Below are 23009 nucleotides of genomic sequence, written 5' to 3'. Positions count from 1 at the left end.
ACTGAACTGTAGCGCGCAGCTGAAATTTCATTTTGGATGTTCACGTAGACCAAGGAGGTTTACACAAACCTCCTTGACGTATACGCAACTATTTCCGCTTTTGGCGCTTACGGCGGGCCAAACGCGGTGGTCCTCAGCGAGCCGCAGTGCGCTTAGTGAGCGGACTCGTCGCGGCAACGCGCAGCGCCGCGGTATGTAGTACATAGCACAACGCGGGTATACGTGCAACTGTAGTGCGTATGCGCAGCGTTTGATTTTGTGCACGACAGGGCTTGAGCGCGCGTCCGCGCTCACGCGCTCCAGTCTGGCCGTGCTATACGTGGTGCGGACCGGCTGTTTGCTGCACCTGCTCGACTGACGTATCCAGCTTGCGATACAGCCACATCCAACTTGAGTATTTTGAAGCGCTGTCAATAGCGCAATACGAAGCGAAGCTTGCCAAGGCGTCTAGCCAGGAGCGGCTAGGGGTGAGCTCGCGTTGGCGAACGTGCGCGTGGTCTGAACTTAAGTTTCGGGTGGTCCGAGGCTAGTTGAGTGCTCAAAACTAATCAAAACTAACGAGACCCGATGGCTGCGACACGAGTAAGCAGTCTGGCCAAAGTTTAGCTCATATGCGGGCGGCCGCGGCCGAGTGTGAACAGACGATAGTTGGCTTCTTCCGGAAGTATGCACTTCTTACAGAAATTAGAAACCAGATTCTCGCCTACTTCAGCCTCGCGGTAGTTTAGCAGCGGCTATGGTGTTTCGTTGCTAAGCACGAGGTCGCGGAATTGGGGGCACGAAATCCCATGGTGGTCAAAATTAATCCGGAGTCCCCGACTCCGGCGTGTCTCATAATCACATCCTGGTTTTGGCACGTAAAACCCCCGAATTCATTTACTTCGGCATATTTATAAAACTGCGTAAAAAATACACATTAACAGTAGGAAGGAGCACACTGATCCAAACACCCTTCTTGATATCAACCATTGAACAATAGCAGCCCCATATGGGAGCATGCTATATGACGAAATATAGCGTCCAGAAGAGAATGTGAAAGCTTCTGTTGAACTGAGAGTGTTTGAGAAAACCGCGACTTCGCGCTCCGCATGCGAGCTCCACGGGTGGTGCATGACTGCAAAATTTGGCAGAGATGTTCGCAGCTGCGCATGCTACCCGCAAACCTGAGTTTTTTCGCCATGCCGCAGGGGTGCACGGTTCAGAACCACTTTAATATATGTAATTCAGTGCGAGTAACCCAATTGTGAAGTTATTGCTCATTATTAGTGGGAAAGCGTTATAGATGGCTCATGAAGCGGAAAATCCGGCGTCGTCGCCGGAGATTGTACAAAAAGTCACGTGATCAGAGGTGCGCTCGTGCCACTGCTCGCGCGTTCGCGGTCGTCGTCTTTCAGTCACGCCAGCGTTCTCGTACTGCCCCTTCCTTTGGCCCATTGCATTGGCCCATTGTCAATCGATGCGCTACTTTCGGTGACTTCTGTCGCGTGCACCGACGGAAATGGTACGAAAAGTCACCTGGTCACAGACCGCGCCAGTGGCCGTCATAGCACAGCGCCGCGCGTCGCGGCGGTGCCAGTCGGTGCGGTGATTTCGGCGAGTTCTGTCTTGCGCTCCGATGAACGAACTTTTGACTTCCACTTCTCAGTCAGTAGCTGCGCCAGGCTCCTTTTGACGTCCGTGCAAGTACGCGAACGAGACGTCAACGGAGAGACGTCGCAATGCTTTCGTATTCATCCACGTAGGCATACCTAAGTGCCCTTGATTTTTACCTGTAACTACCTGGGCATTCACATCAGAACGGGCCTCACCTGGACAGCTCACATTACCTACGCACATAACGCGAACAAAGCTACTTCCAATACTTTCCAAGTACTTTTCACACGTACCCCCATAGCTGTAATGTTTGCTTTATACAGGGTACTTGACGTAACTTGTGCCAAGGATATAAAAAAAGCGGTCAGCCGCAGCTGAATGAAATAAATGGGCATATGGTTTGACGTCATGTGGCACTCTTTAGAGTATTCTTTAAATGCTACGGTTAATTAGTTCATTAACTAAGACGAACTAAGCCAAAGTTTGAATATTCTCTTTAGGGCCAAGTGCGTTTCGTTTTACTGTAGAGGGGGTTCAGAAACGACCGATCGACCGAACAAGGTACGTGCTGCGTGGCGATTTTTTTTTTCGGCGTTTAAAGAAAGTCCGCGAAATATGAAATAAAGTCAAGTGACTGCGCTCGTGCGCTATCGTATTGCAGCGCTCTCAACCGTGCTTCGAGCCTGTCGCTTATCGGGGACGAACGACGGCGCTTCCTTTTCGTGCGCCACCGCCGAAGATGCGTCAGCCGATGCCCAGAGCCGCGGCCGCTCACTTCGCCACGGTCCGCGAACCGCGATTGAGAGCGCTGCAATACGATAGCGCGCGAGCGCAGTCGCGTGATCTTATTTCATATTTCGCGGGCTTTCCTGAAACGCCGAAAAAGATCGCCATGCAGCACGTACGTTGCCACGAAAAATTGGATCGGTCGTTTCTCAACCCCCTCTACAACACAACGAAACGCACTTGGTCCTAAAGTGATTATTAAAAATTTTCCATAATTCATCTTAGTTAACTAATTAAGCGGAATAAAAAAAATACTCTAAGGAGTGCCACATGACGGCAAACCATAAGCTGTTGGTTTCATTCAGCTGCGGCTAACTACTTTTTTTAATATCCTCGGCACAAGTTACTTGAAACACCCTGCATATCAGTAATAGATTCTAAACAAATAAGCTGCATACGTTTGGGACGTTGAGCCAGGAAACATAATTCAAAACAACTCTGTCACATATGGCTAAAGTGCAGCGTTTCGGTTTAAATGCGATTATCAACGTTGGGGAACTTCACCCACTTTTCGGTATGTCTGCCCGTCAATAGCCTCGGCTAAGCTATTTCACACGGACTTGGGTGGCTGGGTCTAAGGGTAGACATTGGGCTGCTGTGCTGGTGGAAACGGGTTCGACACCAACCGCTGGATGACCTTCCGCCTCTGAGCATCGTACCGCATTCAACGAACCTCTTTCATGCCAACTTGGGTCACCACTAACCTTATGTGCCACTGATTGTGTGCTGCTCTTCAATGAACCTATTTGACGACAACTTGGGCCATTGGGTATACGTATGCCGATGGATACGCGCCACTCTTTGATGACAAAAGAAACTCTTCTAAAGTTTATCCGGTGCTTGGCGGAATCAAACCCGCGTCACATATAATCAGACAATCTTGTCTGAATAGCATTAATACACGCGCCACGCGTGGACTTCATGGCGGCTTTGCTGCATGGCGCAGCGTGTCCGGAGAGAAGCGCCCTAGAGGAGCCCATGGGGTGTACACGCCTCAACGTGACCCGTTTCGGCGGAGGCTGCGTCACTGTATTGCTTCGGTGCTCATCACATTTGTGTCGACAGTCATCCAGAGTTTCTTTGTGCCGGAATTTATTATTTTCCCGAAATTCGACGTGCCTTTTTAGGTTTTCATTTCTTCTCCAACCTTCTTTTTTTGTGAACACATTTCTTCCAGGGAAATTTCACCCGTTTTATTGGTATCTAATTTTTTAGCGTTGAGCTTACGAGTTTCTTATCGGAATATATCTGGTTCACCTAATTTTGTTGACGCTGAACCGTGCTGTATGAATGCAGATATTGTTTTTAACGCTGTTTTTACATCATTACAAACAATAACAAACTTTTCCAAAAGCAGTCTAGCATGGGCACAGCGCCATACGAAGATTAGCTTATGGTTGAGAAAGCTGAGGGAGCACCGGGCGCATTAGCAGGCAACGGTTGGGTCAGGCATGCTTGCGGATGGCTGTAGAAGATGCCAATGCATGCCTTTATACGACAGCACATGTGTCCTGGAGAAGCACAGATAAGAGAAATGCTAAGTAATTCATGAAGATAACTGCATCGAAAAGGCAAGCGATAACCGCGAAAGCACATCGTCGATCGCTTTGATCAAGAAATGGTTGATAAAGGGAAAATGAGACATCCACACAATCGTAGCAATTGCTACAAAGGAAACCCATACGGGTTGCTCAAAAAAACAACAACAACAAAAAAAAAAGACTCGCAGTTGAAGAAAATTGGTACAACGGCTGCCCCAGAGAGGCGCTGGCCCCGGTTTCGAGTCCCGGGCGAGAACAAATTTTTCAACTGCGAAGCTTTTCTTTCGAGGAACCCGCATGGATTTCCTTTGTAGCAATTGCTACCATTGGAGTATGTCTCATTTTCCATTTATTAATTACCTCTCTCCACCTTGTGGGCTTCCGCAGAACTATTAAGTCAAATTCTTGCCTTTGCTTCAAATTGTTGAGAAGTTCGACTTCGCCCTGCCATCTGCTAGCCTCCTGGTTAGCTCATATGATAGAGCGGCTTTACCGGAAAGGCGGTGGTTCCTGTTTCGAGTCCCGGAACAGGACGAATTTTTCTTTAAATGCGAGGCTTTTTTTTTCAAGGAACCCGCACGGGTTTGCTTTGTAGGAATTGGTACGATTGAGTGGATGCCTCATTTACCCCCTTATTAATTACCTCTCTCCACCTTGTGGGCTTCCGCAGAACTATTACATCAAGAAATGATTGATTTGACTACCTTATTCAGCAATTGTGCTACAAATCTGTGAAGGATGGCGGAGCGCCATGTGCAATGATTGGACCCTTCCTTTGCTCTTTTGTTACGTGTAGGTGCGATTTCCATCTAGTGAAATAAGCTGATGGCTTCGTGTGTGCTGTGTTTTCGCGCTCCAAGCTCGCATTGAGGTGAGAGGCAATACGAAAAGGAATTCGCTCGCCGCCGCTGCCGCTCTTCATCACGCCAGCGTTCTGACAGCTAGTATCCGCGGTCACTTATTGAGGTGTGTTCGTGTTTGCCTGTGCGTGCGTGACAGCGTGCAGGTTGGTAAGCGAATATTTATAGCAGCTTATGCACCCGATAAAACTGCTAACCTCACTTCGCAAAGCTGCTGTCCAATAATTTGCCCTCGCAATCAATGCTTCGCGTATGGGGCGAAAGTGCTACATTTTTTCTCTCTTCAAGGGTTTATTTATCTACAAGCGCTATAAATAATACGAATGCATAGCTGGGATTCGTAAATGGGCAGAAATGAAGCGACCTTTGTTTTTTTGCAGGCCGCTCATCTGGTTGGGCATGTCACTGTTCTCAAAGATGAACGTGCACGTGAGCTTGGACACCGACGACGCCACCATTCGCAACTGGCTGAAACTTATGGAGTCTCACTACCTGGACAACCCGTACCACAACTCAACGCACGCCGGTGACGTCATGCAGGCCACTGCCTACTTCCTGCTCAAGCTGCGGAAAAAGGCGTGTCACCTGACAGGGCTCCTTTATTTAGTTCCCTGCGTTTTACTCGGTTATTACGATCAAGCTTCGTACCAAGTGAACTTTTGTCGAATACTGAATGGTTCAATCGGCACTTTCATTTCGTACTAAGCTTTTACTGAGAAATAAAACACTGTGCTTTACATGCGCTATCATGGCAAATACCACAGGGAAGCTATACGTCCTGCATGCCCTCACTTAAATCGTAGACATTCAAATAAATTGACATGCTGATAAATTAATTTGTTGCAACTACACGAGAAATATTGAACTCGGAAAGTGAGTGTAGCGCCAGAGAAAAACATGTACAGAAACATTACTTTAGATATTAATGCTCACGATCTGTAGCGTTGCTGCAGCCTTGCATTAATTGCAGTGCAGTGCTTGTGTGCACTGCAACTAATGTTAATAAAACGATGCCTTTGTTAGCAGTAAATAAATGAAATTTCTATACATGCGACACGATTGCAAACTACATTAACGGGACGCTTTGTCACTTTTCCTCGCAATCCAAATATGTGAAACAGAAATACTGTCACTTGGCTACCACTAACCCGCATCGAGCTCTGGGAACAGATCTTTTATATAGGGCCTCGGCTCTACTGAGTTCTGTAGCAAGTCCATTAACTTGCCAGCATTAAACTGCTGATATAGCAGGTATATTAACATATTTAGTATATGTACAATTTTAGGAAAATCGGTTGAACGGTTGCTTATAGAGGGAATTCCTGCCTTTTACTTGCGTTGGATACGGCAATTGGAGTTGGCCTCAAATTAAAGCCTCTTCATTAAAGAATAAGATTGCACTAGCAATGACACCACGATTCTTACGCATGGTCATAGTTTTTTTTTTCTTTCAGAGCAGCTTCACCGCCATACAGGGTGCGCTGTCTGTAAACGGCGCACGACCTGTTGTGCCTTTTGATGCTGGTTCTCAGTGAAAAAGTGTTCTAGCAGTTCTGCTGTACTGTGGCAGCCAGACCACAGGCGAACGAAGCGCGCGTCCCGGCTGTTTGCAGGACATATTCGACCCACTGGACGAGGCCATATGTCTTATATCGGCAGTGATACATGACATCGACCACCCCGGAAAGTCGAGCCAGTTCCTCTCCAACTCTGACCACGAGCTTGCAATACTCTACAATGACCGGTGCGCCTTCTTTGTCGTAACTAATAGCGCGGTACATGAGCGGTGATGTTACTTGATACACGGAGAGTGGCGCCCTCTGAACAGTCTAGAAATAAATTTGGCAGAAATAATTTTTGCCAGCAGTAAGTGAGCATGCTTAGCATTACGATTAGCCACTTCAATTGAGAGTGAGGTTGAAGCATGTGCTTCGGGAAGGCGGGCTGGCACCTGGAGTTTGTCTCGTGTGCGTGCACGTGTCCACAAGTGCGCTACAACAGTAATCAACAGACTAGCCCACCGAGATCTTCTCATCGAGTGAACCTTTCTTTTTCAAGGTGGAGCTGCCACCGTTTGTCAACAGAGGGCGTAGTGAATGTAGAGGCCGTGGAAAGGACCGGGACATAATAGAACGGAAACCAACTCTTACCCCTTTACACTGTGTGTTTGCAGAAATTGACATTTCGGAGAAAGAGGGGTCGAAGTTACGTGACGACGAAGTTCGGTCGCTCGTTGGAGCGGTACATATAATACAGATTCTGAGTAAAATGCCTACATCGATTAGGGATAAAAAAAAAATCATGCTTGCATTTACTTGCCGCTGCGGAAGTTATGAAGAAATTTCGATTGAATTTACCTCGAAACCCTTTCGGAATTTTCTTAGCAGGAGCTGTAGGAAAGGGCTTAGCCACGCACGTGCCCGCAGTGCTCACTTCTTGGCGAGTGTGCCCAGAGACATGTCTTCAACTGCAAATGCATTGGAGGTGAATCGCTCATTCTGACAAATTAGGTTTGTGGATGCCATCAGGCAGTGGAGGCGTACGTATGAACGAACCTACGGAGTGCGAACCTGTGCAGACATTTCCGTCTCTTTAACATCTCGCATTGCAGCTTCGGGACCCATTAGAACCCAGTTAATTAGCATTCCAAGCGCAAGGTGATTTGAGTAGGATCATTCATCTCTTGCCGCTCACATGGTTTATACAGTCATTCGGCCTGTTTTTGCTTTCCTTTTTTGTATCATTTTCGCTTTTCCTGTCATGCTGTGCAGGCTATTCAATAACTCGCTGTAGTGGCTTAATTAGCGGCTATGGCGTTTCGCTGCAGCGACGAGGTCGGACACCAGCCGCGGCGGCCGCATTCCGACAGGGGCGAAATGCAAAAAGGCCCGTGTACCGCGCATTAGGTGCATGATTCCCGGGTACCCAAGAACTCCAGGTGGTCAAAATTAATCCGGAGTCCCCCTGTACGCCATATCTCACAGTCAGGTCGTGCTTTCGGCACGACTTGGCTGTGAGATATGGCGTACTTAGGCGTATCTTAAGTCAAAAATAAACGTCCAATAACCCTACTAATTCTTTTGCCAGTGATGGAATCATATTGTTTCTATCTAATAAATTTCCCTCGACCACTTCAAAATGTAACAAAGACAGAGAGCGCGTCTTTACGAAGCTCTTTGTTCGCAGCTCTGTGCTGGAGAGCCACCACGCAGCGATCGCGTTCATGCTGACGCTGTCGGACGAAAAGGTGAACATTTTTCACAAGCTGGACCGTGACACATACCGCATGGTGCGAGCGTCCATCATCGACATGGTACTGGCCACTGAGATGACCAAGCACTTCGAGCACCTTTCCAAGTTCCTCAATGCCTTCCAGAAACCTCTCCAAGGCGACGCGACATTTGAGGCTGAGGTAGCTAGGCACGCCTTCGTAATACAGTGCGATGTACTACTTCCAATACAGGTTCAGTGTTAGTGTCCCAAGTAATCGTTTGTCGCTTCGAAATACTATGTTACTCAGCTCGATAACTTGCACTACTGAACAGTAGTGTCTCGCCGTGGCTATCATGAACGCAGATTTTTCAAGGCCTTTACACATCTCGATTCACTGTGCAGGATAACGAAGACGATAACATGCTGCGCTCCTCCGAGAACATCATCCTCATCAAACGAATGCTCATCAAATGCTCTGACGTGTCCAACCCGGCGCGGCCCATTCACCTGTGCATCCAGTGGGCGCAGCGAATCGCCGAAGAGTATTGCGCCCAGGTATACAAGTAATATTTATTACGGTGGTCATTGACGAGCTTCTTTAGTGTCTGAGTTGCATCAGACTATTGTGTTCACGTTGTGAAGTTCAGAACTGAAATTTTAATGCGATAGCTATACAGATAAAAATTTAGCATTTGGCTGTTTAGGGAAGGGTGTGTTTGGCCGTGAACGAAGTGGGGTACGAACAGCAGCGTCGTCATGAAAAATCACCCTATAGCTAGCCTGCGTGATAAAAGTAAAAAAAAAAAAAAAATGCCACACAAGGACATCTTGAGAAGACGAGCGCAATCTACCAACCGAGTTTAATGTCTGCTTCCCCTGAAGGTGTACGTATACATGGGCGCAAGTGCGCTTGAAGAAATCAAAACAACATAATAAACGGCGCGATGCGGAAAGGATACAGCGGAGATGTACAGCGATGTCTACAGTTACGTGCAGTTACGTCCTCCTTTTCCATCGACAATTGAAGTCTGGAATTCATTACCGGGAAAATACGTTCACTACCACAAAAACAATTCACGCAAGCTTCTTTATAAATGTTTGTATGGTTGTTGTTCATCCCACTCCTGCAATAGCCTCATTGAGGCTGCAGTATGTATAAATAAATAAATCAATAAATAAGTAAATAAATAAATAAATAATGCTAACAGACATGCACTAACTAAGCACAGCAAGATGTTATTGTGAATTCCCATTCTGTGCAGCACCCCGTGGCAGTGTGGAAAGGGGTTTATTTATCGAGACAAAGCCCCTGCATGCTCTGCACGGTTTCGCTCGACTAGTTTGCGCTACTGTAGTCTCGCCCTGTCGTTATAATGACTGCAACGAACACGCTGGCACCGTTATAATATGACGGTGGAGGAGAAACAGCGCATCTCCGAGTCCAAATGGTGAAGCCGTACTGTCGAAACTCTTGGGGCAATGTGAGGCCGGACTGGCTGGTATGCGGGCCGCAAAACGTCGTCGCATGGGGGTAGAAACACTTGAGAAAAGCGAGGACCGTTTCGCTGGTATGAAGATGACAGAACAAGGTGGCAAGTCGATGTTTCAGTCAGGGAAAGACTATAGGCTCGTCAGCATATATTAGTGTGGCCGCAGCTCAAAGGCGATGGAGATGACGTGAGCGCTTAGAGGAACGTGACGCAAGGCTTGTTGCATTCCACGGGGATCAGAAGAAAAGCGCTCAAGAAGCTGAAAAGCGCGGGAACATTTCGTATCGATGGAAAAAGGTCCAATCGACGGTTTATGGTAAATGACATGGGCCATTTTTGCAGCGTGTGTGACCAACCGCTACTGCAGTTAGATTTGCCCCAAATGTCCTAAATTTATCATTAATCGATTTGAAACAAATTATCGAATTATATAGACTGATAAATCCATCGTATTACAGTCGCTCGAGCAAAGCATGAGGGCTTCGGACTTATTTTTACGATGAGAACGGGTAAATCGAAGAAGTATCGTCGTACACAATGGCAGCGCATAGCGCCCCGATTTAAACAAAAATCTGTAAGAGCTGTAAGCGAACACCTGACTTATTTTACCTAACATTGCCTTGGGATTTCAACGACTGTGGAGTATGTCGTACACTTGAGTCGGCAAGAACAAGGCTACCCCAGGAGCAAATAGCGTTCAGGTAAAACACGGGAAAGACCATTTGAAGGTGCATTGATTTGGCTTTTTGTCGGAAAGAATTCATGCTGTTTGTTCTTCTGATAATGAAAATCGTACGGTAGTAATCAGCGCGCGTCCTGTGTCCTCTTTCTTCTTACATGAACCTTACATGGTTTTTTTCATATGCAAAGATGTATTTAGAGAGTAAAAGTCTAGCTCCATTGAAGACATCTCCTCCTTATTGGGATTTTGGCATGCTATACTTGGAAAACAGTGCAATACCGGAATGTGCTCATGCTTTCTATCGCAGCAGAAAGGTTAAGACCATTCCTTCAAATTGCAACCTGTGCTTAAAAAGGTATTGTTGCGAAATGAGCCATGCGGTTCATACTCACGCCGTCTCGCGTGTCAGTGTATTCTACCCGCGTCGAAGCTTTGTCCGCTAAGCTCGTTGCATATGTTGTCGTGCTCGTGGCCTACTATTCTCGCGCATGCGCAGACGGACGAGGAGAAGCGGCGAGGCCTGCCCGTTGTGATGCCTGCCTTCGACCGCGTCACATGCAAGATATCCACCTCGCAGCTTGGCTTCATAAGCTACTTCGTGCGTCAGATGTTCCGTGCCTGGTCAGGTGAGGTACCCGCATAGAAACCGCTTGACTGTTCGCATTGCGCCTATCCTGACACGCATAGACCTTTTGCAGCGAGCAGTCTGCACACCATGCACCAGGGGCCGCCACGGACCCGCTACCACTGAACGCCTTGTGAATAGAAAGCGAGCCGGCAGCAACGTTTCGCCGAAAGGACGCGAACCGCTTAGTACTACTTATTTAAAATGTGGAATAGCAAAGACGCAGACGTGCTTTGCCGTGAACTGCAAGAACTGAGACAGAGTTGAATGCGTGGGATGAGACACATTTCCGAGCTTCACCCGCCTCAGCTGCGAGAGGTGTGCCCGTATTTACTACCGTTCGTCATGCACACCTTTACGCAAGGTGAGCACAACAAGCTCTACTACCAGCATTGGATAGCCAATAGCCGGCAATGACTTCCAGGTTCCAGACCAACAAGATCCAACCACCTCAACCGCTGTTAACAATATCGGCCGACTACAGCACGACATCACTACCCTGAAAGCCGCGAACATTGACGCCAACAACCGTGTGCGGCGAGCCAACGTGCTCTTCTTTGTCATTGACGATTCCGATAAAGAGCCTTGGAGTGATTCAGAGAACAAAATTCTAGACCTATGCAAAAATAATCTTGGTTTAACATTGAACGCCAGCGATATTGAGCGTGCACACCGACTTGGAAGATTCTCCGAAACAAAAAAAAAAAAACGCCCTATAGTAGTAAAACTGGCCCACTTCAAGACGAAAGAAAACATATTGGCATGTGGGCGTAAGCTGAAAGGCACATCTTCTGCCGTCAGAGAAGATTTTGCCCCAAGTACGCGCCTTGCACGCTCAAAATTGTTAAAATTTATCAAGCCCCAAAAATGCGCGTTTAAGCTCAGCCTGGACAAGCTGCATGTAGGCGACAGATGCTATTTTTATGAGACTACATCCGATAGAATCATTGAACATACCACAACACCTAACAGCAATCAAATGCCAGCTCCAACTGATACCTTATCTGACCAGCCGCAGTGACAAACAAATTCTGTGCCTGCTTCATTCAAAAACCGCCCTGATTCATTTTTTTAACATTAGCGTGATTTTCACTAACATCCGCAGTATAATTCCAAAACGTGGCGAACTCGAAAGCTTCATAGACGACACCACAGCCGATATGATTTTACTAACGGAAACGTGGTTAAATAAGGACGTCGGCGACCACGAAGTTTTTCCATCCTACCCTAACTTTACAGTTTACCGACGCGATCGGCATGATAGGCGAGGGGGAGGTGTACTAATCGCCGTTAAAGACAGTTTACCATCATCCCTGATAAATCACGACGACAACATCGAACTAACATGGGTAAGCCTGCACAGTACAATTGGCAAAATAGTGTTTGGAATCTGTTACCGTCCACCAGATAGTAACCCCTCATTTTGCAATTTCTTACGCCTCTCGTTAGAACAAATAAAAAAGATATGCCCGCTACACCTATCTTCCTTTTTGGAGACTTTAATAATCCCAGCATCAATTGTCCACTACTTTCACTACCCAACAGAACACTCTGTAGTGAACCCAAACAGTTTCTTGAATTAACACTAGACTTTAACCTCCACCAAGCAATAACATGCCCAACTAGGGGCGACAACACCCTGGATCTCTTATTAGCATCTAGCCCGGAAAACATAAAAAAATTGACTTCGCTCCCTGGCTTTAGCGACCACAACGTACTTCATATCGGCATTTCATTGCCATTAAAAAAGAAAGCCCCAACGCAAAAATTAATCACTGATTACAAGAAAGCTAACTTCGACGCATTTAACCGCGAACTTGCACTCTTCTACGAAGATTTTCGACAGTCATACTCTGCTCGCTCGGTCAACGCCAATTTGGAATTATATAAAAACACTATGCTAAACTTAAAAAACCTATATATCCCTGCTATCCTTATAAATACCGACAAAAATAACCAGTGGTTTACGCAACACCTAAAACGTCTACTTAATAAGAAAAAACGCCATTATCGGAAAGCAAAGTTAACTAATAACCACAGAGCTTGGGATAGGTACGAACTAAGCGTCAAAAAATACATCAAGGAATTGAAAGCTTCCAAAAACAAATTTTTTTCAACTGACCTCTTATCAATCCTTCAGTCGAACCCTCGTAAATTCTTTCAGATTATCTCCCCGCCTAAGCGCCAGACTCAGCTACAACTATCAGACGACGACAATGTACTAATTGACACTGAAAAATGTGTTACAGCCCTTAACTATTTCTTCACATCAGTATTTTCCCCTGCTATAAACTTCAGTTCTGACGAATTACCATGCCACTCGCTGTCCACAATGCCCGATATCCAGATTAACGCTGATGGAATAGCTGGGCTAATACAGGCTCTAAAATTATCCTCCTCGGCTGGTTGCGATCAAATCAGCAGCAGATTACTTAAGAACACCAGTTCCCTGTCAAGCGCAATACTTAGCTTACTTTTCCAGCAATCAATCAGTACTGGTGAAGTTCCCCACGATTGGAAAAAGGCTCAAATCATTCCCGTCCATAAATCTGGTGATCGATCAAAAGCATGTAACTATCGTCCAATTTCTCTAACCAGTATCCCCTCTAAACTGCTGGAACATATCATAGCAACCAATCTAATGCACTACCTTGAATCAATTAACTTCTTCTATTCATATCAGCATGGTTTTAGAAAACTATTATCCTGCGAAACTCAGCTCTCTGAATTCACCGATGAAATCTTACAACACATGGACGATCACCTAAAAATTGACGCCATATTCTTAGACTTTTCGAAGGCCTTCGACCGCGTCCCTCACAATCACCTACTTGTCAAATTATCTACTCTAGAAATCCCCCATCACTGATTACTTGGATCGAACATTTCTTAAAAGGACGCGTACAATACACATCCGCTAACTCTCACGACTCACACCTTTCGGATGTTACATCCGGTGTCCCCCAGGGAGCAGGCTTATCCCCGCTGTTATTTTTAGTCTATATCAATGACCTGCCATGTAACACAAAAACTAGACTTCGTCCTTTTGCTGATGACTGCGTCATTTACAACGCCATCCATAACCCTGGTGATTCCATTGACTTACAAGAAGACATAGACACTATCGTTTCATGGTGTGAAAAATGGTTCATGCCTCTTAACCTTAATAAGTGCCAATGTATGTCCTTTTCACGTAAGCGCAGCATTACAAATTACGCGTACCACATAAGCTCAACTAAAATACCACGAACAGACTGCTATAAGTATCTAGGTGCTCACTTGACATCATCATTATCATGGGTTACTCACATTGAAACAATATGCGCAAACGCCTCGCGCACACTTGGTTTCTTGCGTCGCAATCTGAAATCTGCATCGCCCGCTATAAAAAAACTTGCATATCAGACATACGTTCGGCCGAAACTGGAGTACGCATCAGCTATCTGGCACCCCTCGCAAGCATATCTCACCTACGAATTAGAAGCCATTCAGAATCGTGCTGCACGCTTTATCATGTCAAACTACTCAAGTAAAACCAGCATAACTGAACTAAAACGCACACTCGATCTTCCCAGTCTTCAATCATGTCGTATCATCTCGCGTCTCTGCATGCTTCACTCTTACTACTATCACCAAATAGCCAGACACCCTCGACTACAACCCCCGCCTAGAATCTCTCCCCGCCTCAACCACAGCTGTCCAATCACGCACATTCAGTGCCGAACGTCTTCGATGAAGGATTCTTTTTTTCCAAATGCAATAGCGCTGTGGAACACTCTGCCCGACTGTATTGTCTCTTCCGCCGACCACACGACTTTCCGTGAGAAACTAACAATCCACTACACCTAGAATGGTTTGTCTCAAATGCATTTGCTTATTGACCCCTTTTAAGTAATTAATTGTTAGTGATTCGTTCTCACGCATAATATGTTTTTAATAGTATTTATGTAGTATGTATTTTGTTCTATTTTATGGTTTCTTTACAGTGATTTTGATGGTAGTACTGCTTGCTCGGTTCCCTCCTGAGCGTTGTTTCCTTTTCTATTCTTCGTCTATCTTCTCTTCCTCTTTTCCCTCTTTAGCGTGATGAAGAGTTCCTCACACTTTGTTTGCCCCCGCCTTATGTAATGCCTCCGGGCCTTTAAGGCTTCAATAAATGAAATGAAAAAAAAAAAAACATCACCTGCAGCAACAACAGAGCGTTGCCGCCCCACCACTGGCCTAAAATATCACGGTGTATATGTCTAGCTTCGATAGGCATGCAAGTCAGCACTACGTCCCCTCCATGCAAACGCGATTTACTCCAGCAACTTCCATAACTTTCCATAACAAAAACTTTCCATGCCAACTTTCTATAACTTTGCATAACAGCGGAGTCGAACGTGGAATAATAGGCGGGCACCGTGAGTTTTTATTCCTGCACTGGGAAACAAACAAAAGGAGAGCGATCGCACAGCCACTTGCAGAATTTTGGCCCATCCAATACGCGAATACATTTTTTATTTACAATACTACAGGCCCTCCTCGGGTCATGCAGGAGTGGATTCATGGTTAAAACTAAAATATGGAATGTTGCACAAAAGATTTACTACAGTATTGGAAATGAGACAAGGAATTAGGAGAAAAGAGAAACGTGAAAATAACAGAGCGCAAATAAACATCAATAAATTGCCTCTGGACAAAACGTATACTAAATATATGCTAATCTGCGTTGTAAGTAATAAGACAACAATTTCCAAATTATCTAATCATCGCTGACGACAAGAATTACGCGGTCCGAACGTACCACCGTGGTCGGAGCAGGTGGCAAATAGGCATTTTCTACGCGCAAACACACACCTATTACCCTATAAGGCTATACAGTTAATTACGGCCAAAGCAAGCGCACGGCTTTAACTGTCGTAGAAATCAACCGCTGTAAAGACTAGAATATTAGAATATAAACGGTGAAAGCAAACACCAGGCTGCTTCATTCGTCGCGTTCAGCCGATAAGCTTGCAAGCAATCGATTACAGAGCAAACAGAACGGATAAACGAAAGTTATACTTAAACTGCCTCTGCAGCTTTGGCCAACGCCTTTCTATCCACTTACTGCTCACCGTGGCGGCCGAAATAGAGGCTGTTTGAGCCGTGCCTGCGGCCGCCGTCGCCTTTGTCAGCAAGCGAGCAAACGCCGATCAGAAGGCGCTCAACGGCGCTCAAATGGCGCTCAAGGCGCTCAAATGTCGATAAGTGCTCAACCGTATTGCCTAATATGTCCGATGACGTTTGATTGGGACCTTGCATCTCTTTCACACTTGTCTACAAAATGTCTATAGGCTATATATAGGCTGTCTATAGAGATGCTAATTCACTCTTCTACTATCCATAAAAGGTCTATAGACAAATGTGTACAGAATGGCTATAGGTTATCGATAAATATAAACCATACTATAGACTGTCTAGGGGCTTCTGACCTTACGCTTTTTGACGACTGTGGTTTATAGGCAAACTATACAAATTTCCTGTAGACCAGCCTATAGACATTCTATGGAATTATGGCCTTACACTTTTTGTCAACTATCGTCTATATGCAAGCTATGCAACATTTAAAAACACTGGGCTATGCAGTCTTTACACTTGTACCTGTACGGGTTACCTGTACAGGTAACTTTAGACTTGTGCCTGAACCTGTACGGGTTGTACCTGTGCGGCAACCTGTACACGTCGCAGAGGCTGTAGTTGCAGGAGGAGGTGGCGAAGGCTGTCATAGCAATTTTCGTTTGTTTTTATTTAAAAGAGGAGAGCACCAATAACGGGCCATGCGAGTGGCGCGCACGCACACCCAAAGACCAATGTGCGTGCGTGCCTGCATGCGCGCATGCGACAGTGACCTGTCCCGTCTTCTGGGCTGCTTCATTGAAAGTGTCGCCTTACCAACTAGATAGGTCCGGATGCTTGTCTTATACTTGCGCGATAACCCGCATAAGGGACAATTTAGGAATGAAGTTTTTGACGCGGTTGCTTAGTGCCTGGGATGCTAGGGTAATATCGACTTACTGTTGAACTATTAGTTCATGGTTCAATTTGTTATCATGTCATCCACCTAATATGACTAGCATGCCTAGGGATTTGGGACATCGGCGGCTAGCGCCATCTATTGTTTTAAAAAAACTGAATGCTGTGGAACATTTCATAACGTGCTCAAATCGCTCCACTGATGTAACTTGTAAGGCATCCCGTCCTCAAGCGCCAAATCTAGCTGCATTCTGGCACTCTTCTGGTTGCCCGGTCACTTTATCCGTTGAAGCTCTGTATATTGTGTGTGTAGAAAAATGATGTCAATATGATGCGTATTCGATTGATCAAATTATGCCTGTGACGTAACCATTACGACGAACTGTTGGCCAATGTCAAGTTTCGCGTCACTCCGCAATGTCGCGTTGGTTCGAAAGACAGTTTTGTAGCAAAACTCTGCAGTGAAGCAATATTTCAAGGACATGTGCGTTTTATGCGATCGTCAGCCACCGGAGAAGAGATGAATATGTTCTACATGCAATGAATGAATAAATAAATAAATAAATAAATAAATAAATAAATAAATAAAACGAGTCAGTAGATGTGAGTTTTGAAGTTAGTAATGGGAAATCACCTCGAACTCCTGATGAAGCAGAACTTTGCCGTGAACGCACAGGGCACTTGGACAATGCAGTGAAACCAATGCATAGGGGTGAGTCGCGAATTAAGACTCAGCGATGAAAACAGTCTCCACAAAGGAAACATTGAAGGGATGCAACCAGCGCTAACAGGACGAGTACAATGTTCCGAGTGACGCGTCGTGGCGGAACAGGCGAACTAAAGTCGATGTCCCAAATTCCTGCATAAGTTGTACAGTTCGGGATCAGTGACAATGGATCGGTGAAGCACACATCGGTGAAGGAAATTGTTACGCCATAGCGAATAGCTTCGAACGTGGCGCACAAATACAGTGGAGTACAACGAAATTAAGAGATCACCGCGCGACCTGTTGCACAATATTTCTGCGAGGTCATGTGCCTGTCCACCGTGTCATGCGCTTCTCCCTTGGACACCGTGTGCACTCTGAAGCGATTGCGCCGAATCTAAAATACAAAAAAAAAAAAAAAACGTTTAAGCAATAAAAAGCGAACTTTCTCGACGTGGTTAGTAGGATACTATAAATTTTCTCACTTCATTACTGCGTTCTTGGCGTTGGCAATACAGAAGTATACGTGCCATTGCGGCCTAATGGTTGGAGCATCGTGCTGCTGTACTCATGCTGCGCAGTTTGACAACTCTTTATTGCCTTGTATTTCTTCACTTATTAAGGCGAAAGCCTTAATTGGCTCATCGTTTCTTTCTTTGCTGCCTTTAGCCTTAAAGGGCTCGTTGCAATGGCTTGTACCCGAAAAAATTTGGGGGACGCTTAAGCTTCGCCTTTAAGACACGGCAGCATATGAAGATCACTGACTGCTTATCACGCTTCCCGGCAACTACAGCTTATGTAACCGTAGTGTTTACCGGGAAACGCTGGCGGCGAACGCTATACACGAAGGTGAGCTTTTTGGTAGAAACGCGGCCTCTTGCGTGGGCCGCGGATGCGCGGACGCGAGCGCCATCTGGATGGTGTTGCAAGGAACCGGGCGCGCCGCTGTATGAATAGTTGAAATTTACGCTAGAAAAGGAGTTTGTGTTTGATTTTCCGCGCAGTAGAATTATGTTTTCTCGTATATTCAAATTACAATCTGACGCTATCATGTCTTTAGGTTGTGCAAGTCGTACTTTACGATTTTACTGACGCATTTTACTTTGAGAAATTCAATTAGTTCAGTTGCGTCTTCACGCTGCACGGAGGGCATCCGTGGTTGGGTATGCGTGGTTCGGAGTGATCTATCGCTCGCAGGACGGTCGACGCGGGACGCGGGACTCCTATGCCGGATTTTCTGCCACACGAGGCCCTTAACGCTGTCACGTTAAAAAGCGGCGTCTAGTCCAGTGAGACAAAAAAGACGTAATCAGGAATGGCTCATACTCCCGTAAGCAAGCAAATATGCAATGACTGAATATTAATGAAGAAACGAAAGAAAGAACGAAAGAAAGGACGTTTAGTAGTGCATTAGGTGCGCCCATGTGCCGTTGAGGAGGTCGGCCTACATCGCCATACGTTTACTTCACACTGCGGCTCATTATGTGTTGCAAGAAGTCTGACCTCTCCGATCGTACAGCTTAATGCATTACCACATGCGCAGCAAGATTTCGCCTTGACGCGTTACAGGAGTGCAACATGCTGCCGAACCCTTAATCTACCGCTCGCTTCTTGGCCAATACCCCGTTGTGGGTACGTGTCATAGTAGGAAAATAATCGTTATCAACAAAAGGCGATCATCTCAAATAGCTAGTTGGCGTTGCCACCAAGAAGCATACGTGCGATTGCGGCCTAGTATTTAAAGCATCCGGCTGCTGGAGAACTATAGGTTGAGTACCAGCAACGGGCACCTAGCCAGCAGCACCCACGGTCAGGAAAATCCGGGATGGTTCGCAAAGAGAGCTTCGCTTTGAAACAACTAGAAAAACAAGAACATTAAACGGTCCTTTTTATAAGTTTGCAATAATGTTTTCTGATTTTAGAAAATTATTATCCCGCGCAGTGTTTCTAGAGAGAAAAGTTCTCTCTACTTTGGTTCAGAGCCCTTCTTAGCTTATACAAGTGCGCAAGTTTGTGAATATTTTGTTTTATTGAGAACATTTCTTGTCCGGCATCACATTGTGTGTCGTTCGAAAACAGTTATGCTTACACTTACAATAATTATGACCTCGATACACGCAGACTTCGGCGAGATTCCCGAACTGATGGAGTACGTTGAGCAGAATTATGACTACTGGAACGACAAGGACAAGGACAGCCGTGCAGCGAACTAATCGCAAGCACTTCGCGGCTGACTCGTCGAGCGTGCACGACAGACTTCGGTCGCACTCGCAAGGCTTGCAAAAGGCACCGCGGGCTGAGCGCCTCCTCGTCTCGTGACTGTTAAACACGGTTTGTAGATTACGGGACCTGGTTCTCTCAGAAGTGCAGCGCCTTGAACCAATTCATTAAAAAAGAAACAAAGAAAGAAACGCAGGTCAATGTGGTCCTACTTTTTATCTTAATATCAAGTGCGGTGTACTGCGCCTGAAGCTTTTTCAAGCTATTCTTAGGCTATCGCTGCCGGCTTGTGGCTCGTGTGGCGGATCTCTGCTGAAGAATAAGGGGTGTGCGAGACTATGCAAGTGTGCTACCCCGCACATCTCGTTCGAACCACACGTGGTGGCGGACGTCGCCCTATAAGTGGAAATAAAGCAGCAGTGCATGAGCTGATGTCGCAATATTCGCCACCATTTCTTCCTTACTACATCTGCACTGTTTGCAAGCTTATACCATCGGCTGAATGGTGCTGTGATTTGGAGGTCAACCATCTTGTGAAAGGCAACCTAACAGTGTGAAAAAAGCCTGCTTCCATTATTTCTCGACGCATAGCTATGAGTCGTAGTTCTATGAGCCGTACAAATTGTAGTAGACGTTCGCCTACTAATAAACAGGTGGGGTACGTGCCATGGGCCCAAAGACGCACATGAGACTTCATTCGATGACCTCGAGCCCTCGCGGTCAACGCTGGCGTGATAAGGAGCACCGGCAGCAGCAGAGAGCACACGTATTTGTGCAAAAGGATGTTATTGTGTGTTGCCGCTGCTTTCCATACTTGGAGGAGGGAACCATGGAGGAAGGAAATGATCTTACAGCGAAGCTGTTGGCCGCCCGGTTGTCGGCATTTTCGCATCCGTCCGTGGGCAGAAATTACCATCAGTAATGGCTCGTACCCTCCTAAGCAGAAAAAAAAGAAATAAAGAAAATGCAATGGTTCATCCCCCTCGTTATGCAGAGGCTATACAAGCATTGTCCTCCCCCCCTACCTACATGTAGGTTAAGAGGCGGGCACCCCAGCTCGGTGGAATATTAAAGTTTTCAATCAATCAATCAATCAATCAATCAATCAATCAATCAATCAATCAATCAATCAATCAATCAATCAATCAATCAATCAATCAATCAATCAATCAATCAATCAATCAATCAATCAATCAATCAATCAATCAATCAATCGGCAAAGTGAAGCGAACAGTGCGCACACCCATTGGAATCACGCATGCAACGCACAAAACAGCATACGTTTCAATGAATAACGAGCTCAAAAAAAGAACCCGAGCCATAAATTAAGCATTGCACAGCCACCTCAGCAGTTTAAGTAGTGGTTTTGCAGCATCTTCACTGGGCATCCACTTTCGCATGCACGTATAACAATATATTCGAGTTTATGCACGTTTTCAAGAGTAGACTATGCACAATATTGTGCAGAATAATTTTTTTTCAATTATCCCTTGAAATTACTGCCTTTTCTTGAATTAATTCACTCTTAAGAACTTAAACATTCGAGAAAAAGTAAGATCACGGAGAACACTTTTCTCGAAAAAAAGAAAAAAAAATCGATCCTTGGTGGTCCAGATGAAGTGGAAGCTAGACGAAGAGCGAGAAGACAGAAGGAGCTAAGCTGCAGCTGGCGATAAAGTGTGTCCCACACGTAAACTGGAAATCACCCTTACAAAATTACGTTGCCGTATTTCACTATTAAATTTTATTTGCACAGGTCTATCTAGCACGGTCGCCTCTATGGCGTATCAGCAAAGAACCTGACACCACTGATAATTTTTTTATAACCTGCCGTCGATTTACAAACCAGAGAAAGTATTTTGAAATTACATTCCGAAAGTTAAGCATTGCTGTAAACACGACAAATATTCTCTCCTTTGATGCCTTCACATCGGGTTTCAGCCCCAGGAACGTATGCATGACTGCGAATTCCTTTGGAACACAAGGGGAATATACCTGGTTAACTTACTCATTTAATAATTGATATTTAACAAAATTGCAAGTTGAAACTCAGCATCATTTATTACATTCAAATTCCCTATCCTTTCAGAAAACACATGTTTTTTTCTAAGGAAAAATTAATCTCTCTGAAATTAGTTTGTCAACCTTAACTTCTTGCACAGTTTCAACTTTAACCCCGATATATACATTTTCCTTCAAGTTTTATCTCCTCCCATCCGTTCAGCCATCAGCTTCTTGGCCAATCCCTAGAGTGGGTACGCGCCATGGGTTTAGGGAGCAAGCAAGCAATATCAGAATGCCCCGTAGTGACTAAGGGCTATATTTTGGAAAGAAATCAAAACAGCAGAACTTGCCAAGATGATGCTGGCGCTTTCAACTTTAGCTGTAGCAACCTAAGCCAGAGACGACCGTTCCGTACTGCTTTTATGCACGAATATATGCGCACCAGAGGTGGGAAGTGCAGCGCGTGCCATAGAACTTGGGCGCCGACACGCCAGCCGATGACGCCGGCTGGCATGCTGGCGTCGTCGGCATGTTCACGTCCGTCTCACGAAGCTTTGTGAATTCGCATCGCAGAAATCTTCAGGGGTGGTATTGCAGGGATCGTTCGTAGCTGCCGCATGAAGGCCCACTGCAGTGGATCAGTGACTACGGCACGAAGTTGCGGGATTGAACCCCTGCCATTCAAATTGCATTCTGGTAAAGGCGAAATGCAAGAACGTTCTTCGGCTTGTGATACTTATGAGACTTAATTGGATGAGTATCGGAACCCAAAACTAGTCTTAAATTGGACTGGAAAGTGCGAGAGTATTTCGAATGTTAAACAACCATCATCATATATGTTTCATAATTTACGTACTAATGGTTGACGTTATACAACCGGAGTGCTTGTGCACGGCTAGAAAATCAAATAACTATATTGTAATGAAGAAGAACGCCTGGACTTAGGCAGTGGCATTTCCAACAGCATCACGTGCCACAGAGGTTCGAGCTTTGAGACGGTGCTCTGTGGAGCGCTTTACCTGTCGTCGGTCCTTCATCGAATAAACCTCCTTTATAATATAGATGATCAGTACCGGTCGCTGCAGAGAATTCGAGTCAAATGCGTGCTATATGACGCCACTAACTATTTTGGTTAGAGCATTCACTCCTCGCACTGTTCATTATATCATAGTTCAACAATTTTGAATGGTCAGTTTAAATATAATTGTTGTGATGCGGGTTCTCGGGCGCGACCGTGCAGTAAATATAGAGATCACAATGAGCCAAGGTTTATTCTTCCTCCTCACAGCTCT

The 23009-nt window shown here is 45.6% G+C and overlaps 2 protein-coding genes across 2 annotated transcripts in view; both read left to right on the top strand.

Annotated features, from left to right (window-relative positions):
* The window catches only part of LOC126542765 (high affinity cAMP-specific and IBMX-insensitive 3',5'-cyclic phosphodiesterase 8B-like), a 36116-nt gene extending 30605 nt beyond the window's left edge, over positions 1-5511 (top strand). The window contains exon 14 of the mRNA XM_072286114.1: positions 5161-5511. Coding sequence (XP_072142215.1) covers positions 5161-5485 — 325 coding nt within the window. The 3' untranslated portion in view covers positions 5486-5511. The remainder of the gene's footprint in view (positions 1-5160) is intronic.
* Positions 5512-6398: 887 nt separating this feature from the next.
* LOC140216077 (high affinity cAMP-specific and IBMX-insensitive 3',5'-cyclic phosphodiesterase 8A-like) lies at positions 6399-19851 on the top strand. The gene is made up of 5 exons (XM_072286361.1): positions 6399-6524; positions 7967-8192; positions 8396-8548; positions 10662-10791; positions 19615-19851. Exons 2-5 carry the CDS (start codon positions 8004-8006, stop codon positions 19704-19706), a joined length of 564 nt encoding a protein of 187 aa, XP_072142462.1. The 5' UTR covers positions 6399-6524; positions 7967-8003; the 3' UTR covers positions 19707-19851.
* Positions 19852-23009: the final 3158 nt, after the last annotated feature.

Source organism: Dermacentor andersoni, chromosome 2 (genome assembly GCF_023375885.2).
Source record: "Dermacentor andersoni chromosome 2, qqDerAnde1_hic_scaffold, whole genome shotgun sequence".
In the NCBI taxonomy this organism is placed as follows: domain Eukaryota; kingdom Metazoa; phylum Arthropoda; class Arachnida; order Ixodida; family Ixodidae; genus Dermacentor; species Dermacentor andersoni.
This window is presented reverse-complemented; position numbering and strand designations above follow the sequence as displayed.

Bases quoted from the DNA above. Each gene is read 5' to 3' on its own strand.
- LOC140216077 (XM_072286361.1), top strand. From the start codon at position 8,004: ATGCTGACGCTGTCGGACGAAAAGGTGAACATTTTTCACAAGCTGGAC. The intron at 8,193-8,395 runs GTAGCTAGGCAC...TTCACTGTGCAG, and splicing joins ACGCGACATTTGAGGCTGAG to GATAACGAAGACGATAACAT. The intron at 8,549-10,661 runs GTATACAAGTAA...GCGCATGCGCAG, and splicing joins CCGAAGAGTATTGCGCCCAG to ACGGACGAGGAGAAGCGGCG.